This window comes from Ceratotherium simum, chromosome 16 (genome assembly GCF_057802395.1).
Source record: "Ceratotherium simum simum isolate JZ-2026a chromosome 16, ASM5780239v1, whole genome shotgun sequence".
Taxonomy (NCBI): domain Eukaryota; kingdom Metazoa; phylum Chordata; class Mammalia; order Perissodactyla; family Rhinocerotidae; genus Ceratotherium; species Ceratotherium simum.
In genome coordinates, this window is record NC_141915.1 from 1485142 (window position 1) to 1507023 (window position 21882).

Sequence of the window (21882 nt, forward strand, 5' to 3'; positions counted from 1 at the left end):
GGAGGGGGTGGTGTGTGTGCGAGGGCAAGTGGGGAGGGGGACTCGGCTCAGGACCGGGAGGGCCTGCTAGCAGGTCCCGGGGTCCTGGTGGCGGCCGGAGCGCTTGGTCCGCAGGCAGCGGGCGGGTGGTTCCCCCCCTCCCGCCCCAGCCCCACGCGCGCGCGCCCCGGCCCCTCCCTCCCTGCCACCCTCCTCGGCTCCCGCGCGCCGGCGGCGGTTCCTCTCCCCTCCCCCCAGCCCTGGCTCCGGGGGACCCCGCGATGCCGGTCCGCACCGAGTGTCCCCCGCCGGCCGGTGCCTCGGCCGCCTCCGCGGCCTCGCTCATCCCGCCGCCGCCCATCAACACCCAGCAGCCCGGCGTGGCCACCAGCCTGCTTTACAGCGGCTCCAAGTTCCGCGGCCACCAGAAGAGCAAGGGGAACTCGTACGACGTAGAGGTGGTGCTGCAGGTGAGCGCCGGGCCGGGCCGGGCCCGAGGGCCTCCTCGCGGCGCTCGCGGGCCGTGCCCGCCCCCGGCTCCTCGAGCCCGCAGCCGCGGACCAGGCCCTCGCCACCGGGCCTCCCGCACCCGGCGCTTCACCCCCGGGACCTGCCCAGCTGGTGTCTCACACGCTTCGAACCCCAACCCTGACCTGCCCCCTCACACCCGGAGCCTGTCGTGAGCAGCTCCTGGCAGACCCTGAACACTGTCCCAGACATGAAGCCCGTGACCGGCCCGCCTGGGATCCGGAAGCCCCTTATGACTCGCCACCCTCAGAGCAGGATCCTTCCTCTCCATGACCTGTCGCCCAAAGATCGGCCCTCCCTCGTTCCCTCTCAGATCTTGAGGAGCTCTCCTCTGATTTCTCCTGACTCGGGACCCTCCCCATGGCTAGGCCCATGTCTGATTCTCCCAGACCTGAGACATGCCTCCTTGCCGCCTTTCCTCCGTCCCAGGAATCCTCAGGCTCTGGGGCCCTCCTCCTCCTAGGGTTTCGTCTTTGGGACGAAGCTTAATCAGCCCCTTCAGATCTGGGAGCACCCAACTCCCTTTAGCCCCTGAGAGCCCACAACCCACAACTGATTCCTGGCTCGTGCCCCCCCCCCCCCCAACACCAGGCACTCACATCCTGGGTGCTGCTGGGAGGGCCTCCTCACAGTATGTTAGGTCTTGTGTCATGGGACCCCCTACTGCTCCAGTCTCTTCCTGGCTGGGACACCCAGGCCTCCTGCCCCAGGCTTCTCATACTCCTTACCCCTCTTTGGCCACTTCCAGTCTGCTCCCAGTCTCCCTGGCCTGCCTACCCAGATCTTCCCACCCCATGCCTTCATCTTCCTCCTTTCTTGGCACCAGGGGACCCTCTTTCCCTGTTCTTAACCCTTACCTACACAGCCAGGCTTCCTGCCAGTCTCTGATACCCATGTACTGGAAATCTAACTCACCCAGTTTTAGTTCTCACATGGATAGTTCCTTCTCATGTCTATCCACCTCCCCCGATTTGACCTGGATCTCTGAGTGTCTGCTGCCAGCCCCTGATAGCTTTGGAACTACAGCTTCACCTGCCCTGGCCCTTTCCTGCACCTCATCCCTCTCATGCAAGTGGTAACACATTTGGCATTTTTTCCCCAGCCAAAGGAGATGGGCAGTGGTTAATGCTCCTTTTTCTCTCCCTTCCTTACAAAACTGTTCCTCCTTTCTACCTACCCTTGCCTGCCTTAGGACCCACTTCCCCCCTCCCTCTGCGCCTTTATCCTTAGCCTGACACCCCATCTCCTAGGCTGTTCCCAGAAGCCCGTCCTAACAGCTGTCCCCTTGAAAGGCCTTACAGAAGCTTTGAGGTCCTACTCTGCTGCCTTACTGCTCCCATGTGAGGACAGAATGTAGGATGTGTCTTTTCCTTAGGCTTGCCCTTTGCTCTTTTGAAGTTTTAAATCTTAACGTCTCTTCTGAACAAGTAGATCTTCCACCCAAAAGACTGAGAGCATTTTCTTATTGCTAACTGCAGAGCATTGATCACCCTCTCTTTTCTTACTGTTTTGTTGGAATAAATATTTTTCTCTTTTTTTGACTGGGAAAACTACATCTTCATGTTAATTGTGTCTTTGGTTTGTAAACTTACACTTCTGTTATGAGCCATGATATTTATTGTAAGTGAAAAACTATTGTGACTGAGGTATTTCTGTCTTCGTAATTATATGCCTCACGTGGTGATCCCCCATCCCTTTTGCTTAAAATGTGAGAATTTCGTATGAAAGTACAGGATTTTTTTTTTTTCAAGTAATTATAAAATTCTGCAAGTGAGATCCCTGGTGTGGTCGTGTTTGGAATGATCTTGAATTTGTGCCCATTGTTAAATTTGATGGTTTCTGATGTGGTTGGGGGACAACTGGCAGGGTAGCTAAGTGTCAGAGAGAAGGCTGCTCTGGTTACTGTGGCAACTGCTGTCATTAGTGTGTTGTTTCTGAATTCCTGTCAGGTGCCAGTTTCCTTGTGAGCCAGTGGAAGCGGTGATTGAGTTGGTGCACGATTGCTATGTCTCAGGGCAGCCCAGAGCAGACACCTGGCGATGGCTGGAAGCCACTTGAGTAGGATGTCTGTGGGGGGGTGGGGGGGTGGTCCTGCCCAGGAATGCTGCCCTGCATCTGGATTGGTGAGCTGTTTGTCAGTCATTGAAACAAGTCAGTGGCATGTGAATTGCCCCATCATCTGGTTTTTCAGCCAGGACTAGTTTCTTGGACTCTACCTTCCTAGAATACTTCTGCCTTTTATAACTCAGCCTCTTTCAAGCTTGCTTTTTTTAATATCAGCTTAATTGAGTTATAATTCACATACCATAGAATTCACCCATTTAAGGAGTACAATTCAGTAGTTTTTAGTATATCCACAGAGTTGTGAAACCATCACTGCAATCTAATTTTAGAACACTTTCATCACCCCGAAAAGAAATCTTATACCCCTTAGCCATCACCCCCCTCCAACTGTATGCAACCACTGATTTTTTTGTCCTAAGATTTGCTTATTCTGGACATTTCATGTAAATGGAATCATACAATATGTGACCTTTTTTGTCTAGCTTCTTTCACTGAGTATAATGTTTTTAAGGTTCAACCCATGTCACAGCATGTGTCAATGCTTCATTCCTTTTTATTGTTGCGTAATAGTCCATTGTGTGGATATATGACATTTTTTTTTATCCATTGCTCAGTTGATGGATATTTGGGTTGTTTCCAATTGTTGGCTCTTATGAATAATGCTGCTGTGAGCATCCATGTACAAGTTTTTGAGTGGACAAATGTCTTCAATTCACTTGTGTTATACCTAGGAGTAGAATGGTGGGTCATATGGTAACTATGTCTAACATTTTGAGGAACTGCCAGACTGATTTCCAAAGTGGCTGCACCATTTTACATTCCCACTAGCAGTGTCTGAGGGTTCCAGTTTCTCCACATCCTCCTCCACACTTGCATTGTCCGTCTTTTTGTGTGTGTGTGTGTGTGTGTGAGGAAGATCAGCCCTGAGCTAACATCTGATGCCAATCCTCATCTTTTTGCTGAGAAAGATTGGCCCTGGGCTAACTTCCATGCCCACCTTCCCTTACTTTATATGGGACGCCGCCACAGCATGGCTTGACAAGCGGTCTGTGTGTCCACGCCCGGGATCCGAACCTGTGAACCCCGGGCCGCCAAAGTGGAGCGCGCACACTTAACCACTGTGCCACCGGGCCGGCCCCTTGTTCATCTTTTTGGTTGTAGCCATCCTGGTGGGTGTGAAGTGGTATCTCACTGTGGTTTTGATTTGAATTTCCCTAATGACTAATGATATGTTGCTCATCTTTTCATGTGCTTTTTGGAGCACTTTCTTTTTTAGAGATTTCAGTTTGAAGAGTTCCTCAAACCTTTGTGAGATTCTGACGGGGTTTTTGTTGTTGTTGTTATTACTGTGACTGTTCTGTTTCTCCTCTGCCATGCAGGAAGCCAAGAGTGAAGTGAAGGCCAGGGTCACTGTGAAAGAAATATTAAAAAGAGCAGCTGTTGGACACAGCTGTGCTGTGAAACCTTCTTTGCTAAACATTTGCCTTGTTCTCTTTCTTGTGGAGATGCTGGCCTGTCGTTTGGTTAAAGCTCTCTGGGTTGTGGTGTATTTGAGTTCACCAGTCGTCATCAGGATCAGTTTGGGCAGAATGAGCGAGACGCGTGGTTGAACAGAGGCCAGACTGAAATTCTGGTTCTTGAGCATGTGATAATCCAGGCAAAGTGTTAGCCAGTTTACAGTTCAGTTTTTAATCTCATTAGCAGATACCCTTGCCACCTGATGCCCTTTCCAGCAGCTGTGAGACCCCAGACTGTATTGAATTCAGTGAGAACTGCATACATGAAGTTTGAGGACTCAGGTTAGAGCTGTGTGTCCTCTTAAAAGATCTTGGCTGAGCCACGTTAGTGCGGATCAGCTGCCTTAGGCAATGTCCAGTGCCAGGGTCAGCAGACGCTCTTGCAGTTTTCATGTGGAATACTGTTGTCACCAGCACCGAGCTGGGAGCACTTCAGCCTCATTGAAGCCCGCTGGCTGCGGTGCTGACCTCGCCTGGCTGACTGAGTTCATTACAGTTTTGGGGGATTGCCTTAGTATTTGATTTATGGTGTAACTGGAAATAGTAGATCCCTGAATCTGATAAATTCCACAAAATTTTTCTAATTTCTTAAAGTGAGACCTCACTTAACATTAAAATCTCACTGTGCTACAGTACCACTGTACTTTGTTTTGCTTTAATTCCAGGAGTTTACTTTGTAAGTTAATCCCATCGTCATGAAATCTGAAAATCTGCCTATTCAGGATGAGTCTCTATAAATTTGGGTGAAATGTACTAGCTAGTCTGCGTTCAGCTGCCAGTAACCATACCCATTTCAAAATAGCTTAAAGAATAAGTGAACTTCTTATCTCACATTACAAGAAGTTTAGAGAGGGCTTCCTTCCAGATTGGCTCATTCAGAGGCATGTTTCCTTCTGTCTTTCTGTGCTGCCATCCTTGGCATTTCCCGGCCTGTTTCTCCTCATGATCCCTAGATGGCTGCCACGGGACTGGGCACTGTGTGCGGATATTGCCACCAGCAGGGGAAGGAAAAGAGCCCCTTCAAAAGCCAGAATCTTCCCCAGAGGCACCCAGGAGACTTACACACTCATCTAATTGGCCAGAACTGGGTCACTCAGCCCTAAACCAGTGACTCGCAAGGGGACGGGGGCACACGTTTGCCTTGGATCCATCAGGGTTGACCAGGTCTTGCAGGGGCAGGGTAGGTGCCAGAACAACATCTGGGACCTGACGGTGTGGAAAAGTAGGAAACTGGTTGTTGGGTAGGCATCTGGCAGTGTCTCAGCAACCAGTAATTAATGACTGCTAAACCTCAAAACCTATGCCTGTTACCCCCATTTGTTTTAGGCTCCTCTTTTTGTCAAGAAATACAGGCCTCCGTATATGATGTGGGCAGAGTGAGCATTTACAATATATTCAGATTTGGGGTCAGCATTTTGGTTCATAACTGAAATTTATACTCTATACATCTTTGTAAGATGCCTTTCCTGAATATTCTGCACATTTCATAAAGAAATAATGCAGGATGGTTCGTAGTGTAAATATAGAGGAGGAGTAGACTTGCTAGACCAGTGATGGAGCAGCATACAATTAGGCTAGAAAGACACTAGAAAACCAGTGAACCCCAGGTTAGGGATGACACCACGTGTACAGGCAGAAGCAGAGGGCTAGTGCCCAGCAACACACAAAGTCTGTAGACCAACGAGAGACTTGCGTGGAAGGCAGTCCTGAAATGAGGTTTGAGTGGGCTCGCTGTTCCAGAAAGGTGCTTCAGTCTCAAGATATTCGCTGCAGCAAGTTGAGAGTGTCCTGGGATCAGTTTGCTTCATCAGAACAGGCATGTGGATGGGGAGGACTCACGAAGGTCTCAGGCCAGTGAGCCCCAGGCTGCACTGTGCATGCGCTGGCCTCCAGGCCTCCCTTACCCCGCCTAGCCCTGCAGGCGCCTTTGACCGATGGATGATGGATGCGGGGATCTCCAGAGTCCCTCCAGCTTGTTTCCTGGTGGTTCCTCCGTTTGTAACGAGGCTGTGTGTCCTTTCTTTCCAGCACGTGGACACTGGGAACTCTTACCTTTGTGGGTACCTGAAGATTAAAGGCCTTACTGAGGTAAGCACTCCTGCAGATGAACCAGAACTGGCAAGTGGACCGCACGCTCAGCAGTGTCCGAGTGTGAAGGGCAGGCGATCTCACCTCTTTGAGGCCTGGTTACAGCACCTGGTCTCAGTGTTGCAAACACCAAGCAGGCAGCTTTGATGCGTCCTGTTGGAAAGTACACAGATTCACAGATCTGTAAAGAAAAGTTTGTGAGTAAGTCATAATGTGACAGTTAATTTTATTTTCAATCCTTTTTGAGAAAAAAAAATATAGTAAGAATATAGCTACCACACTCATCTTAAGTTGAACAATTTCTGGGATAAGCATCAATTGCTCGAGAACGGAGGTCTTGGAAGTTCTCTAAACCCCTGAGTTCACTGGCATAATGAAAAGTGATCATCCTGTTTCTCCTGTTTCTAACAGAAGTAGCTACTGTGTAAAGCAGAGTGTTTTCCTTTCTTTGAACCAAGTTTTTAAACTCCTGGAAATACGGAAAGCAAGAAAGAGCATTCTTTCTTTTCCCACGAGTGAATAAACAGGAAGAGGAAGGAGGCGACTAAACTGGCTGCCTCACTCCGCAGTGAGGGCCTGGTCTAGACCAGGCTGCAGCGTCCTGTTGGCCTTTGCAGCTCTCCCTGTCTTTATAGCCCAGCAGTGTCTGGAAAGGCTGCCTGGAGAGTGGTGACATTCTCGCTCTGGAACCCCTACTGGTTCCGTGACCTTTCATTTCTCTTCATTTCAGTTTCCCCATCTGTAAAATGAGAATTAAAAATGCCTGCTCCGTCTACTCGAGGGGCTTGACCTAGTGGGGAGGAAACAATGTAAGAGTAAGTGGTAGACTATACTGTGATACAAATATGGGATACCAACTAAGGCCCTGGTTATCCTCCATCTTGAAACAATTGTTTCGGTCTCCTTGGTTCCGTCTGGCTCTTCTAGTTCTCTGCTAGAAGTTTGAGAATTTCCTATGAAGTGTGCTGTTGAGACAAAAAGGTCTCTCTTCCTCACCTCTAGAAACACATCTAATCAAGTAGGGGTAGAAGATGAAAGCCAAATGAAGGGCTCTAACCTTTTAATTTGTGGTAGTTGAAAACATATAGTAAAGAGAATAGCTCAACTCTTAGGCAGCCAAATGTATTTATTAATTCAGTGCAGAACATAAACATTTAACTTCTTAAGGAAACCAGCAGAATTTGATATGTGGAATGTTAGCACCAACTCCAAGACCAGTCATTCTGGTCGTAGGGAGCCACGCGGAAATGGTAAGGAGCACTAAAAGTCCTGAAACCGAGTACAGAAGTGCACTGAACTTGCCATCGGGAGCAAGTGACCCTTACGGGGGGAGGCCCCTCTGAGTCCTGAACAGCCAGGCTCCCATGGAGGCGGGGGGAGGTGCTGGCATGGCCCTTCACTGGGGGCCAGCCCAGGGGGACTTAGGCTCATGACTAGAATGCGGAGACCATCCCTCCTGGCCAGTCCTTCCTGCCTGCACATGGGATGGCCTCATGAGCACACGGCCTCCCCAGGGTGGTCTGCTCCAGGTCGAGCAGTGGACGCAGCATTTAGTTAGAGAAAGGCTGATGTGTTTCCTGAGGTTCCTAAGTCCTGCTCAAGCCTCAGATTCTTTGAATTCATCTTTTTAAAAATCTTTTTTTAGTCGCTTTACTGAAATAATAGTTCCCATACCATACAATTCACTTATTTAGAATGTACAATGCATTGGCTTTTAGTATAGACGTGGCGTTGTACGACTACATAATAACTTTTTAAGTTACAGGTTATAACTCTATATTAAATTATAAATCTAATAAATGGTCACTGTAGATCATCAGTAGAGTGCAGAAAAGGGTGACAATTCTTTGCATGATTTTACACCTGTATTAAAATACAGTTATCTATTTTTGTTTGCTTTCCCATTTATAGTTGTCAAATATCAAATATATAATTTATTCTAATAAAACTGTTTAAATGGTTTGGATTTTAGTCGTAGTCTTCCTCATGTATACAGTATGGAAAATTATTAAATTGGAGATAATGTACCTCTTAGCTCCCTCACATTCACACATAAGCACAGCTTTAAAGTGTGTGTGTTTCTGAAAATGAAATCCCAGAATCGTGAAGAATAGGTGTCCAATAAATTCTCTTTGCAGTTGTGAGCCAGCGACCAGTAGGGAGAGGGACTGTCCCTAGGGAGGCCCCCCGCAGCTGGCACGGGGCCTGGGAGCCCAGCCTTGGGGGGCATCACAGCCAGGCCCTCCACTCACTCACTGGACGGATTTGCAGGGTTTGGAAGCTCCCGCTGAGGTTGTGCTAGACTTGCTCGGAACCAGGGAGACAGGTCCCACTAACCCAACTCATAAGAGACTGATGCGTGGACAAGAGTGCTCGTTGACTCACTATGAAACAAAGTATGCGCATGTTCCGGAAGTTCTCTCTGACTTACTGGCCAATTGAATGTTAATCTCCCAGAAGGCAAGTCTATGTAGAAAGCCAGACTCATGAGACAGTTTTTGGTGGGCCTGTAGTCTGTGAGGGGAGTGGGTTGGGCAGCCTCAATGCCTGGCAGCAGCCGGACCCCCCATAGGAAGCCCATGCCTACCTGGGGGCTGGTGCTGGCTCTGCCTCTCCCTCTTGACTCCGTTTTCTGGTATCTCTCCTTCCACTGAAAAAGAGTTTTTTCTTTGACTCTATAAATTACCCACAGTTTGGCTATAGTCAACTGTTTGAATTTCCTGGTCCTGCACTGAGACATATTTTGTCTTTTTAGTGACTTCTGTACATACTGACTCTCATTCATTATTTATTTTATTTAATTCTCAGAGTTTGGTGAGAATTAAACAGTATATCAGGTGACTTTGTAGCACCCTGATATATTGCCTAAAACGTTTTTTAAAGAGAAGCCAGTGCAGAATCATGCATTAGGAAAACTAGTGATTTGAACCATATTTCCTTCTATTTAATGGGACAACTGTATCATTTTGTTCTTCTCTCTCTTTGTGGAAGTGTTGAAAAAATATTAAAGTTCAAAACTCAGAAAAGCAATATAAATAGCTTTTAATTTAAAATCTCAAGTCAGGTGCTAACTTATATAGATCTTTTTTCCTTAATAGTCCTGCCTAAGACAGATGAGTGTAATTTAGTTTATACCTTAAAAATCGGTTTTCTTTTTTTTTTTTTTTTTTTTACAAATTTTAAAGATTTTATTTTTTGCCCCCAAAGCCCCAGTAGATAGTTGTATGTCATAGCTGCACACCCTTCTAGTTGCTGTATGTGGGACTCGGCCCCAGGATGGACAGAGAAGTGGTGCCTCAACGCGCACCCGGGATCCGAACCCGGGCCGCCAGCATCGCAGCGCACGCACTTAACCACCAAGCCACGGGGCCGGCCAAAAAAAAATCGGTTTTCTATTTAGGAAATTTTCTTCTCTTTGACTTCTTCACACTTTGTGTGTAAATATCTGTGTGAGGAACCCAGTGCCAGTGCTGCAGTGGAGGTTGTGGATTTGGGGGGTGTTGAAGGTATAGTATTTCCGAGTCCACTGGTAATGGAACTAACGCCCCCAGCGGAGTGTCATCGAGCGGGCCTGCCCAGTCACTGCAGTGGTGGCAGCGATGTCACCTCCTGGGTTTTGCTGTAGCATCCTCTCAGGAAGGTCCCGAGCGCATGGCCCGCCAAGCTGGGAGAATTGGCAAAGCTATCAGAACAGATTTATTTTAAACCTGTAGATAGTTAATGCAAAACAAGAGGGGCTAACAGAGGGTCTGAAGACAAAAGTGGGACCTCTGTGGTCCTGGGGACATTAGGACTGTCATCCGTGGCTTGTCAGGCATGGCCGTCATTGTTGTGCTCCCGAGAAACACCAGAGCTGGCAGGCTGGGCTGAGGGGTCATTTGTTGGTTGGTTGGTTGGTTTTTACAAATGTAGAGAAATGGTAGACTTTTTTCAGTGTTAACTTTCTTCCATTAATTTTTTCCAAATCCTTGCTGCCTCATTATTAGCAGATGAACAAATAGCAAATAAAATTAACAGGAGTCTTCTAAGCACCCAATTAGTATGACAGCTTATTTGTTTTTTCAACAGTGTGTTTTTTTATGGTTGTGGTTTTCTACTGCAGACCTGATTTACGTATATTTTCCCTATTTTAAATTGTCTTAGTTCATATGATAGAATTAAAGGTATCCCTAATATATCAACGTATTCTACAAAAAAATCCACACCTGGAAACTTGAAGAATTGGTGTAAAAGGGACAAACCACTGAGCTAGTCTGAGAAGCGATGGGCCAGGCCATGGCCGGAGGGAGACTTAGCTGTGAACGCTATGATTTTAGAGACTCGTTGGGTGTTTTTCTTGGAAAGTAAAATCTGCTAAATTACCATCTGCTTTGTGTGCTGGGATATTCAGAATTTGCTTGTAGGAATCGTCTGAGTTCTTTTCTAGAGATCAACACATAGCAAGTGAAGCCACAGAAGGGTTCTCTGCTTCTGGCAAAGTCCCTGAAGTCTGAGAGACCGCCCTCTGGGCACCTTCAGTTCAGGTTCAGTCCACAGCCCTCAGCACGTCCCTGGACCTGACTCTGGTTTGGGTTGTTGCTTAGTAGTGTGATGGTTTTTGTCAAAGTGTTGGGAAGAAGTTAAAGCAAGGTTGGTTCTTCATTTGCATAAGGTTAAAACTCCTATTCAACATCTTGTTTTGATATTTGGGTTTTTACCATAGGAGTATCCAACCCTTACAACCTTCTTTGAAGGAGAAATAATCAGCAAAAAACACCCTTTCTTAACTCGAAAGTGGGATGCGGATGAAGATGTTGACCGGAAGCACTGGGTGAGTAAGTCTCTGCTCTGGGCCCCCCGGGACTGCTAAGAGCTGAGGAACTTAGTTCTCAGGATCTCATCACCATCCCCCACCCTGTCTACCTGTCTGTCCATCTCCTGTCCACTGTTCCCTTGTGATCTCCTGTACTAGGGGAAGCCCTGTGAAACATACAGTAATGGCCTCTGACTTGAGGGTTGGGTGAGATACGGTTCCTGGAAACCTGCCCCTCCCATTGGCTTATCCATGTGGGCTACCCCACAGGGGGCTTCTCATCCTAGCTCCTGATAGACAAGACACAGTCTTCACTTAAGAACTGTCAGGATGCCACTGAAGAGGCCAGCCCCTCACCTTTTAACTATCCAGGGTGGAGCATGTTCTCATTCACCAGCAATGAACACTTCAGGACTCTAACTCCAAGTTAGAGTTACTGTCCTCAAATCTTTTCACTGGTTGTCACACAAGTCTTGTGTCTTCAAAATCCATTTCTCAGCCTATCGTAATAGCCTTTTGGCTTAGTTGACCAGGGCAATGATGATTTTTGTTTAACACCAAGAAAGTGCAGTGTGCTCACCCTCTAAACCAACTAAAAACAACTGTGTCAGTAATGAAGATTCTGAAGCTCCTCATTCTTCCCACTGCCACTCACACTGGCATGGGTCTCCTGGTTTCTGACACAACAGTACTTGGAGAGAATCCTACTGCAGACTCTCGTCTGAGTTAACTTCACTATAGATTAGCTGCTTTGTTTATTAATGTTTCTTACTTGAGTTAGGAAAGGAATATCTATCAAATGCTGAGTTTCAATTAAATTTAAACTTGAGCTTTTTAGAACATTTTTTGAAAGCTACATATTTTGATTGTTATAGCAAATAGACACTAAAAGTTAGACAGTCATTTGTGTCTCTATAATATGGGAGAACGAACAAGATCCTAGTATCCAGATGGTACGAGGAGCCCGAGTGGCGCACAGTGCCACCGGCGTCAGGAGGCCGAGTTGGAGGGCTCCTTGGTGCCGTCTGGTCCCAGCCTGCCTGATGCCCTGTCTTCTTCCGTGGTGCCGCCTCACAAGATGGCCCTTCTTCTGCTGGTCAGCCCCAAAGAGAAGGATCTTCCTGGTAGTGAACCACAGCCTGTCTCCCATTCAACTCTGTTTTCCATATCAGATTGGTCCTGCAAAAACCAAGGACTTTGAGCCCAGTGAAAACCCAGTTTTAGGCTAGGTTGGCTGCAAATTAAATACTAAGAAAGCAACTCTTAATTTTCTCATTGACTTCCTTTAGAACACTGGGAAATGTCTGGGATTCCAGGCTTTGTTAGACTGGGGTGAAATATTTTGAGTGAAAGAGGGACTAGGAGGCCACCCTTGGCTCTGGTGCACTGAGCGAGGTGGGACAGAGGAGCTGGGCCCGCTGGCTGTTCCTCATCTCTGGCTTCCCCTGCAGTACTCCATGTTTCCCACAACTTTCCCGACCCACTAGGATTCCCAGATCCCCATACGGGGCTTCTGGAGCTCTGTGTTGTGCCATGGTTTGTCAGATTTACAGAGTCTGATAAACCTCACCGATGGCGTCGTTTTTCCGTTGTAAACTGGAATCAGAGACACTGTGTTTCACCCTCAGATTTTCCTGCATGATATTTAAAGTTGGTATTATGGTGGTACTATAAAGCCAGGAGTCCATACATTTAATGTTCTTAGATTATAATATCTAAGTGACAAATATCTATGTGACAAATTCTATGACAATATCTCTGTATCTTGATTTTTTAAGATGTTTTCTTATAAAATTAATACATGCTTATTTAAAAATATTTGAAAAAACAGAAAAGCAAAAGGAAAAAGAATTGTCTTTAATGAGAACACCTAAAGCTAACACAGGCACTAACCTTTTCCTGAATCTCTTTTGGATATATATATACTTTTGTGGGGGTACAAAAATGGGATCATAAAATATAGTTTTGTAACCCATTTCCGGTCTCCCTTTTTTATGTTAACCGTCTGTGGTTAACTCATGTCAGAGGACCCCGCTTTCCTAAAGCCGCTCTCCCCTGAGGCTCTGCGTGACCCTCTTTGCACTGTTGATTTACTTACAGACATCTTCTCGCTCATTTCTCAGCGTGGTCTGTTTGTGGTAAGGTGTTCTGACAGAAAGTCCCTGGAATTGTGTCCATTTCCATCCTACAGCCTTTTCTTTGGGCCACGTTAACCAGGCAGGCGTAGGCCAGTGGTGACTCGGCGGGAGTCCAGGAATCTGCCCCAGAGTCCAGGTCTGAGTTCACTGGGGGTGACCGAAGCCTCCCTTTCCAGTCGTGGCCTTCACTGCTCTTGTCAGCGCCGCGTCCACCGCCAGTCACACCTCTGCAAAGGTGGTTGACCTGAGCACAAAAGGGTGGTTCTGACCCCAGCCTCTCCGTCTGTTGATCAATTCTCATACTCTATTTTTTGCTTTTAGGGCAAGTTTCTGGCTTTTTATCAGTATGCAAAATCATTTAATTCAGATGATTTTGATTATGAAGAGCTGAAGAATGGGGATTATGTCTTCATGAGATGGAAGGTAAGGTCCCACCCCAAGGTGGTCTTCTGACTGTGCAGCTCCCGTAGTGTATCCCACTGCCCCCAGTCTGCTTCCTGCGTCCAGTGCTTATGACAGTTTACCCTTATGGCAGAGTCTTGACATACTCGTAAAAAGCAGGCACAGCTCCAGGGCTCATGGGTTAACTGCTGGCATCCCAGATGGTTTCTCTTTGGTTAACCTGTTTAGTGGTTAGCAGATGAATTCATGCCTGGGGGGTAGTCCCCTCGACTCGGTTGCTGTGTCTTCTCCGTTTCCTTTCTCCCACCCAAGAATCCCTTTGAGCCTCCAGGTTGAATCATCCCAAATGTTCTGTGGATTAAGGGGAAGCCCGACTGTCTCTGAACTCAGTCATCCTTTATCCCCTATTCTCAGCCATGGGCTGAGATGCCATTTAAGTGACTCTTCCCTCCACCACGTCCTTGCCCTTGGGCTCAGTCTTAGCAACTCTGGTTCCCTCCAGCTCAGGAAATGAGGGAGCAGTAATGGAATTTGGGTTTTCCCTGGCCCTCGGAGAGCTCCATCTGCATGGATTGGCATCGGGCTGAGGAGTTGTTTGTGCTCCCTGCTTTGATAGCACGATGGTGATGTGCTACAGCCACAAGAGAGCAGGTCATGAGCCAAGTTCGTTATATCACTCTGTGAACATACATCCACCTCCAAGCCATAGTCCCCAGTCCGTAGGAAAAACCTATTTTATCTTGAAATCTTGCCAGCTTTCCTACAGGCGAATTGTTTAGGGTACTAATTCCCAATCTTTACTTTGTATAGCTAATAATTCTGGGGGGTGGGCATCATCACTCTTTAAGTAGACAGTGGCCAGGTGCAGAATGTAAATGCTGAATCCTGCCCTCATGAGCTTGCCGTCTAATGGGAAATATGCCAGCTATATTTAGTTAAAGGAAGTTCCTGTTAAAGGAAGTATCTTGTAATGTTCTAATTTAAAAAATTACAGTTTCAGAGGTTGAGGAAGGAGAAGGAGAGCATCTAAAATGAAAAAACATGGAGTTATTTTGTCTCCAAAGAATTTCTTGGGTGACTCACCTTTGGGCTTTTAGTAGACCTCCTGGGGGCCCTGGGGCCTCTGACCTCATATCTCCAGGAGAGTAGGTGTGAGGATGTGGCCTTTCAACTCTTGGCACTAGCCGGAGATAACAAACTTGCCTGTCTCATAAGGTGCCCAATCAAGAACAGTACCGTTCTGATTGCTGCTGTTGAGGTGTAGAGCATTTTGAAGGGGGTGTTACAGGGGCTAGTGGTGATTGAGCTGCCCTCAGAATAATCCACAGGCCAACAGAAATGACCCACTGTTTTTGAGGTGATCAGGAAGCTAGTGACAGTTCCTGGGGGTGGAGCAGAAACTTACTTTTCCCAGGGCATTCTGTCTATGGGCTCAGAAAGGTAGGTAGGTATTGATTCATTTATGTGCTGTCTGGACCATAGTACTTTCCCTCAGTTGCTGACCCTAGGAGCTCAAGACAGTTTGCTGCGTTAGTATGTAGACTACTCGAGTGGCACGTGAATACTATTCACAAGTCAGGGTGAAACACAGAGGTTTGCCATCTCCCAGCAAGTCTGGGCTGGACCGTGTGGCAGTGGAACCTTAGAACCACCTGAAGGTTACCTAGGAGGCCCCAGAGGTGGTTGGGGCACAGCTCTGTTACTGATGCCCTCCATCTGTGTGCAGGAACAGTTCCTGGTCCCAGACCACACGATCAAAGACATCAGCGGTGCTTCCTTTGCCGGGTTCTACTACATCTGCTTCCAGAAGTCGGCAGCCTCCATAGAGGGCTACTATTACCATAGGAGTTCAGAATGGTAAGGAAACCCGAGGCCACAGTGGAGGCTTACTGGCCCGGCTCTCCCTTGGCTCACCAAATCCAAAAGAATATCTCTCCGCTTGTCTCTGCATAGACCTCATGCTCTGTTTGGATGCTGAGGGCATCTTGATCTTAGTTGTTCCTAGTAGGGGCTCATCCCTGTCCACAGAGCAAACGAGGTGAAAACGGAGTACCAGGTAAAGGAACTCGCTGCTGCATGCTTTCAAGCAGTACTACATTGCAGGGATGTTTATCTCAGTCTTGCTGGTTTTGTATTTATTTATTCCTCCCACATTTAGTCAGTAACTAAAATATAAGATCTCACTGTGGACAGTGTGAATTCTGCTGTCGGCAGCCTTTTTAATTTTGTGATCACATTCCTTAGACGCTGATCCCACATGCACTTGATTTCAGTCTGCCAACCTAGGGGCCTGTGGGGGTTGACAGTCCTGCCCTGTGTTTCACCCGAGGTGAAGGACTGAATGCCACCTCAGGTGCTAGCCTTTGTCACCTTTCGGGGGGACTCTCCTGCCCCCTTGCTGCTTCTTTAATCACGTTGCTTCAGCTGAAGTGTAGACCATACCATAGAACACCTGATTTCCTCTCTGAATGTGGAAACACTTTCTTTTCTTTCACATTTTTCACACTTTGGTGACTTGTGAATGATGCTACTCTGGGTTGACTCAAATTCCTTGTTCAGTGGCAGCAAAATGATACCTGCAAGCAAATGCCCTGGGGCTCATGGTTCTCAGCTCCTCTGAGAGCCACACTTATTAGGGTTTCAGTCGTTGTTCTGTTTTCAAATGAGTTTTAAAAACTTTTCATATCCTTTTTAAAATAACAGCTTTATTGAGATATAATTGACATACCACACAATTCACTCATTTAAAGTGTACAAGTCAGTGGGCTTTAGTCTATTCAGAGTTGTGCAGCCATCACCGCAAACGATTGTAGAACATTTTCATCACCCCAAAAGGAAACTGTCACCCCAAACTCCCCATCCCCTCCCAGCCCTAGGCAGCCACAGATCTCCTTTCTCTGTGCATAGATTTGCCTGTTCTGAATATTTTATATAAATTGAATCATACACTGTGTGGCCTTTGTGTCTGGCTTCTTTCACGTAGCATAGTGTTTTGAAGGTTCTGCTGGAAGAAGTGGGATATACCTGTGTTGGCCATGAAGCTCTGAGGCTACTCCAGCCTGATGTCACAGAGGGAGCTGTGATGCCATGCGTTGGAGAGATGCAGAGTCGGGGGGGGGAGGGGGAGGCCAGGGCTTTGGGCTGCGTCTTCTCCCAGAGCTTACTCAGCCTCTGTCTTATAAGACATACTATGATTGCTTCATGCTTAGAGCACAAGGCCTAAAAACAGCTCATCTTCTGCGTAGTTCGGGAGGAATAACCAAACAAAGAGAAATAAAACCAAACTCAGTTCACCTGAAGAAGTCTGAGATGACTGCATTCCAGTCTAAGTGTGTGGTTTGTGGGTGCTAAGGTTGTGGGGAGTTTTTTGACATCCTTTGTTCGGTTTCCAGGCTGCTTAGATGACGGCCTCCCGTCTCTGTCTTTCCCCGCTGCAGGTATCAGTCGCTCAATCTAACTCATGTTCCTGAACACAGCGCACCCATCTATGAATTCCGGTGACAGCGGCTCAGAACAGCAACCAAATAAAACTGAACTTGGCAAAAAAGAGCTTTGCCAAGAAAATTGTGTACCTGCCAGAACCAGGAGAACGTGTGTTCCTGTTTCTTCACGAGCAGACTTGCATCAGAAAGCATGAATGTTAACCCACAGAATCCAAGGAGCATGGCCGACCAGCAGGGCATGGGGGGAGCGGCCTCCGTTCTTCCTCCCTCTCTGTGGCAGTTTGATCTTAACCTGTTTTTAAGCTACCTTAAATGCACTTTTCCTTCCTGCACAGCTAACTTCTGTATCACTGAAATGCCCACTCCTCCCTCCATCCCTGCCTCCGGCCGAGGAGAAGGTCCGCCCCCTGGTCACCCTTGGTCTTGGTGCTCGGGGTTCCCGCCCAGGCTCCCCGGCTTCCCCAGTGGCTCAGTCTGGTAGCTCAAGAGAAGGCAGAGCCCCAGCACGTGTGTGCCCCCAGAGCTCTGTGCAGGGAGTTGGCGAGCTGCAGCAGCTTCCGCCAGTGAAACGTGAGGTGGAGGCTCATTGCTGAACAGGGTCAGCTGGAGCTGCCCAGCCCTGTGATGTTCACGCCAAGCTAGTCAGCGGCTGGCAGGTTCCCTGGCCTGCCATCGGGGATCACCAAATGTAAGGCTTCCAGATCCCTGGCAGGAACAGATTCCAGTCATGCTTACTCAGCACGTTTGCTCCAAACTTTTGAACTTGAGGGCAATACTAAACTTAAAAAAAAAAAAGAGAGTTTTTTTATTACAAAATTATTTTTATGGTCCCTTTAACAAGGACCCTATGGCAAATGCACAATTATTCAGAATTACATTTTATCGTTTTCACATTGAAAACAGCAAATGTTGACTTAGTAATTTTTATATCTATATCTATATGTAAATGTATATTTAATCAACCAGCAGTTTGAAACTAGTCGTCCTGGTACAAAAGTTTTGCAGCATTGCGTAAATTATAGTGCTAAACATGAGAACTGTTTTTGGGGCCAGTTTAGCATTTGTACCTCCTCCTTTTGCTACTCAAAACAGCAGTGCTTCATGGCGACCTTTTCCATCAGGCAGAAGGGGCCGTTCTCCTAAGATGGCGACTCTGGAATGTTGGGACGGGAGGGGTGGGAACATGAACACGTCAGTAACTCAAGGCTCACGTGCCAAAGTGTGTGTGTGTGGTTTTGTTTTTGTTTTATTTTTTTAATGTTTAAATAGCTTAGTAGGTTGGCATCGGTTGTGACCTGCAGATACGAGCAGGGTTTTGAGGGGGATTGGCATTTTCTGATGGTTTACAAGATTTGCTCGGAATATAAGAGGGAAAGCTCTGACAACAAGACAGCATTATAACCCAGGGGAGCAAAACAAGCTGAAGGTTGCAAATCCACAGGTGTATAAGAAAACAAAACCCTTAGGTCTAGATGATGGTGGGAAAATCTTTTATTCTTAAAAAGTGACTTTTAATGATATATGTACTGTATGTTACTGAGATTGAATGTTAGGGGAAGCCTTAAAGGAGAAATATTTGGGGAAGTAGTCAGTGGGCCTTGGGACATCTAGGATGTGTCGTCCTCAGACTTGGTACAAAGGTGCGACCACCCCATCTGGTAAGGCCAAGGTCCTGGAACCCTAAAAAGTTGCCCTGGTGACTGCAGTGGAAATGGTTCACGTGCATTCCCAAAGAGGAGTCAGAAATGTTTTCTTGATTTTAAAGCTCTGAAAGGCAGCAGAATGGCTGGCTCTCGTCAAACCCAGCTCATTGCACAGTAAGAGACCACGCTCGCCTGGGCTCCCGTTTAGCTGACAGGTGTCACCTAGGAGGAAAGGAGACAATGGGACTGTGCTGGCTTTCTTTAGGCAGCACATGCCATTTCATTCACCTCAGTTCTCCTCTCATGGCCTGCTCATACATATCATCTGCATTTTGCAAGTTTCTTGAAGGATACAGGCCCCACTCAGAACACCCAGGGATGAGGTCGCCCCCAGGAGCTTGTCAGGTCCTCGTATGTGTAGCTCTGAGAGGTCGGTCAGTTGGTCGGTCGAGTGGGCAGGGAAGGACATTTGCAAACGTTGCTGGTGTTCAGCTAGCCAAATGGGCCAGGTTCTATGGTGGGATTTCCTCCTTTTTTAGCTAAGTAATGAAGTGCACCGGTTGTATTGGGGAAAATGAAGAAGTGGTACCTTGGCTAGATCTTTTGGGCACATCTGTGATGAAGATATTCGTGTAAAATTCTGCCCATTGAGGATAGGGAAGGGATTATTCCTCCACCTCTTAGTAACTCCCGAACAATTGACATCGACTCCTTCGCTTTCTCTCAGTTCCCAAAGGATCTTTGGGGATCATCCCATCTGTGATTATTCTTTCCTGAACCTTCTCTGGTTTACATGCATCTGGTACAGCGTGCAATATTTTTGGTTGACACTTGTATTCATCATTAAGAAATTAGTGCAGATTGCAGATTTTCTGCCGTCTTCCTCCACCCCAAACAAACCTGCCGTTAGGTGGGATCCTAGGGGTTTGGCTGTTCTTACTCCACTGCTCAGAAAGCTTCCATTCTGCAGCCACAGCCTCGTCTCTCTTCTGGGCTGGAATTTTCCCTTCCCACCCACCCGTCCTTTTAAACTTGACAGCATTTCAGCTGCAGTCCAAAAGTAACGAAGCAATGCCTAATACGAAGTAGCAAGTCCATCTGTGTGCTGGTTCTGTTGGTAATGTGGAAATCACAGACTCCCAGGGAGCAGAGGGGCTTTTCAATGTCTTTTGCTTTCAGAAACAGGGAATTTATATTCTCTATAAGGCCTTGAATTGATTTTTTTCCTCGTAAAATAGTCTGATAAGCTAATTTTTAAAAAGAAATGCCATTAAGTATGTTGCATTGTGGTTTTAAATTACTAACAAGTTCTGGGAAAGAAAAGTAATATTTGATTTTGAATCTTATGTGTTTTTAACAATTAGATTTGAATGGGGGCAAAGTATGAATATTTTGTTTCTTTAGGGAGGACATGTGGAAAGGGTTTGAGGGTTTGAGATGGGAGAAGTATTTTGCAGAGCTATCAATGTCCAAATAATTTTTAAAAAATAATAAAGGTATTTAAGCAGTGAGTTGGTCCTATTTCTAAATCAAAACCGTTCTGTTGGAAGAAACCAGCCGTCTTTCTGGCCTTGTGTCTATGGAGGTTTTCTGGCCACCCAAGGCCCAGAGACCCCTGTGGGCTGTGAATGGGCAAGGCCTGCTCCGGGGAACTGAGGCAGTGCCATGTCCTTGCTCCCTCCTAATTCCGGATGTGCTCAGCCACTCAGCACTTATATTTGACCTCCGTTTTGTTAATTTCTGTATTCAGAAATGTGGAAGCATTTTTTTGCATGTATGCAGGATTTATACTTTTATTTAATGCACAGAAAAAATGCAAACGGAGCTATCTGTTCCGTCTGCTTCGCAGTCTGGCACTGGCACAGGCGATGTGGACAGGGACTGGTCCTCAGAGGAAATTCCTGAACCCCGAAGCACCTCTGCTCCTGAGCGGAGGATCCGGGAGGGAGAACCCAGGCATCCCCCAGCTCCCTCCCTCTACAAAACCACCAGTAAATGCTGTCTTCAGCCATAAAAGTCCAGCAGTGTGAACAGTCTGTTCCTTTCTTGACACCACATCTCCAGAGAAAAGAGTTTAGTATTATTGTTTAAATGACATGAGATCAGATGATACTTTATACACATGGGCACCATGTGATACTGCACCATGCAGTATCAGGATCCTGCACCAGCAACATCCTGAAGGCAGACGTCAGCGGCAAGTTCTGGCCCTCGATTCCTCTGCACCTCGTGCCGAGCGCCCTAAGGCAGCCTGGCATGCTTGGTTCTGGTTTTGACAGACCACTGTGACTAGTGTGCCAGAACACCTTGGTCCTCTTGTTACAGTGTGACGTTCAGGTACCCCTCCCTAGTTAGCACCACGGAACACAGCTGGAAACACCATTTTAATTTTTGAGGAAATATTTATAGTATTGAAAAGGCTTAAATTTTGAGCAAGTTGAAATGCTAAGAGGATTTAATCAGTGTCAGGGCAAAGTGCCCATGTGTATAAAGTATCATCTGATCTCATGTCATTTAAACAATAATACTAAACTCTTTTCTCCGGAGATGTGGTGTCAAGAAAGGAACAGACTGTTCACACTGCTGGACTTTTATGGCTGAAGACAGCATTTACTGGTGGTTTTGTAGAGGGAGGGAGCTGGGGGATGCCTGGGTTCTCCCTCCCGGATCCACCTGTCAGTCCTAACATGACTTCTGGGCATCAGCCAGACTCTGAGCCCAAGTTTCCCCACCTGGAAAGTGGAGAGAACAACCTCTGCCTGGGCCAAGAATTATTGAGGATTCAACAGGGCTCCCCTTGAAAGCATTTTATAAACTGAAAAAATCCTCCACACGTATAAAACTATAAAATGTTCTTCTTGCTTGATGATAATGCTACAGAATATTTACTGAGGCTTACTACATGCACAGTTCCAGATGTTGGGGTGATGCAGAAACAAGCCATGCTCCCTGCCCTCAAGGAAGTAAGGGTCTGGAATAGAATGGAAATTGGCATTTTCTGATCCCCACAGCTAGCAAAAACCTCTTTCATGTCTCCAATATTAGATCCCCAATTTTAACCATTAGTTTGCTTTGCTTTTAAGCCATCCATAGAAATGGCAGAAAATGTGTAGACTGTGGGAAGTGTGAAACCCACATCAAGACAGGACGAAGTGGGGGCTGGCCCCGTGGCTTAGCGGTTAAGTGCGCGTGCTCCGCTGCTGGCAGCCCGGGTTCGGATCCCGGGCGCACACTGACGCACCGCTTCTCCGGCCATGCTGAGGCCGTGTCCCATATGCAGCAACTAGA

General features: G+C 47.0%; 1 protein-coding gene across 1 annotated transcript; it reads left to right on the top strand.

Annotated features, from left to right (window-relative positions):
- The first annotated feature begins 224 nt into the window (after nucleotides 1-224).
- Nucleotides 225-20105, top strand: GID4 (GID complex subunit 4 homolog). The gene is made up of 6 exons (XM_004432993.3): nucleotides 225-449; nucleotides 6117-6176; nucleotides 10879-10986; nucleotides 13428-13529; nucleotides 15235-15365; nucleotides 16946-20105. Exons 1-6 carry the CDS (start codon nucleotides 261-263, stop codon nucleotides 17007-17009), a joined length of 654 nt encoding a protein of 217 aa, XP_004433050.3. The 5' UTR covers nucleotides 225-260; the 3' UTR covers nucleotides 17010-20105.
- The last annotated feature ends 1777 nt before the right edge of the window (nucleotides 20106-21882 follow it).

Excerpts from the sequence above, each read along its gene's own strand:
- GID4 (XM_004432993.3), top strand. The coding sequence starts at position 261 with ATGCCGGTCCGCACCGAGTGTCCCCCGCCGGCCGGTGCCTCGGCCGCC. Across the intron at positions 6,177-10,878 it reads AGATTAAAGGCCTTACTGAG|GAGTATCCAACCCTTACAAC; the intron begins GTAAGCACTCCT and ends TTTTTACCATAG. Across the intron at positions 15,366-16,945 it reads TACCATAGGAGTTCAGAATG|GTATCAGTCGCTCAATCTAA; the intron begins GTAAGGAAACCC and ends TCCCCGCTGCAG.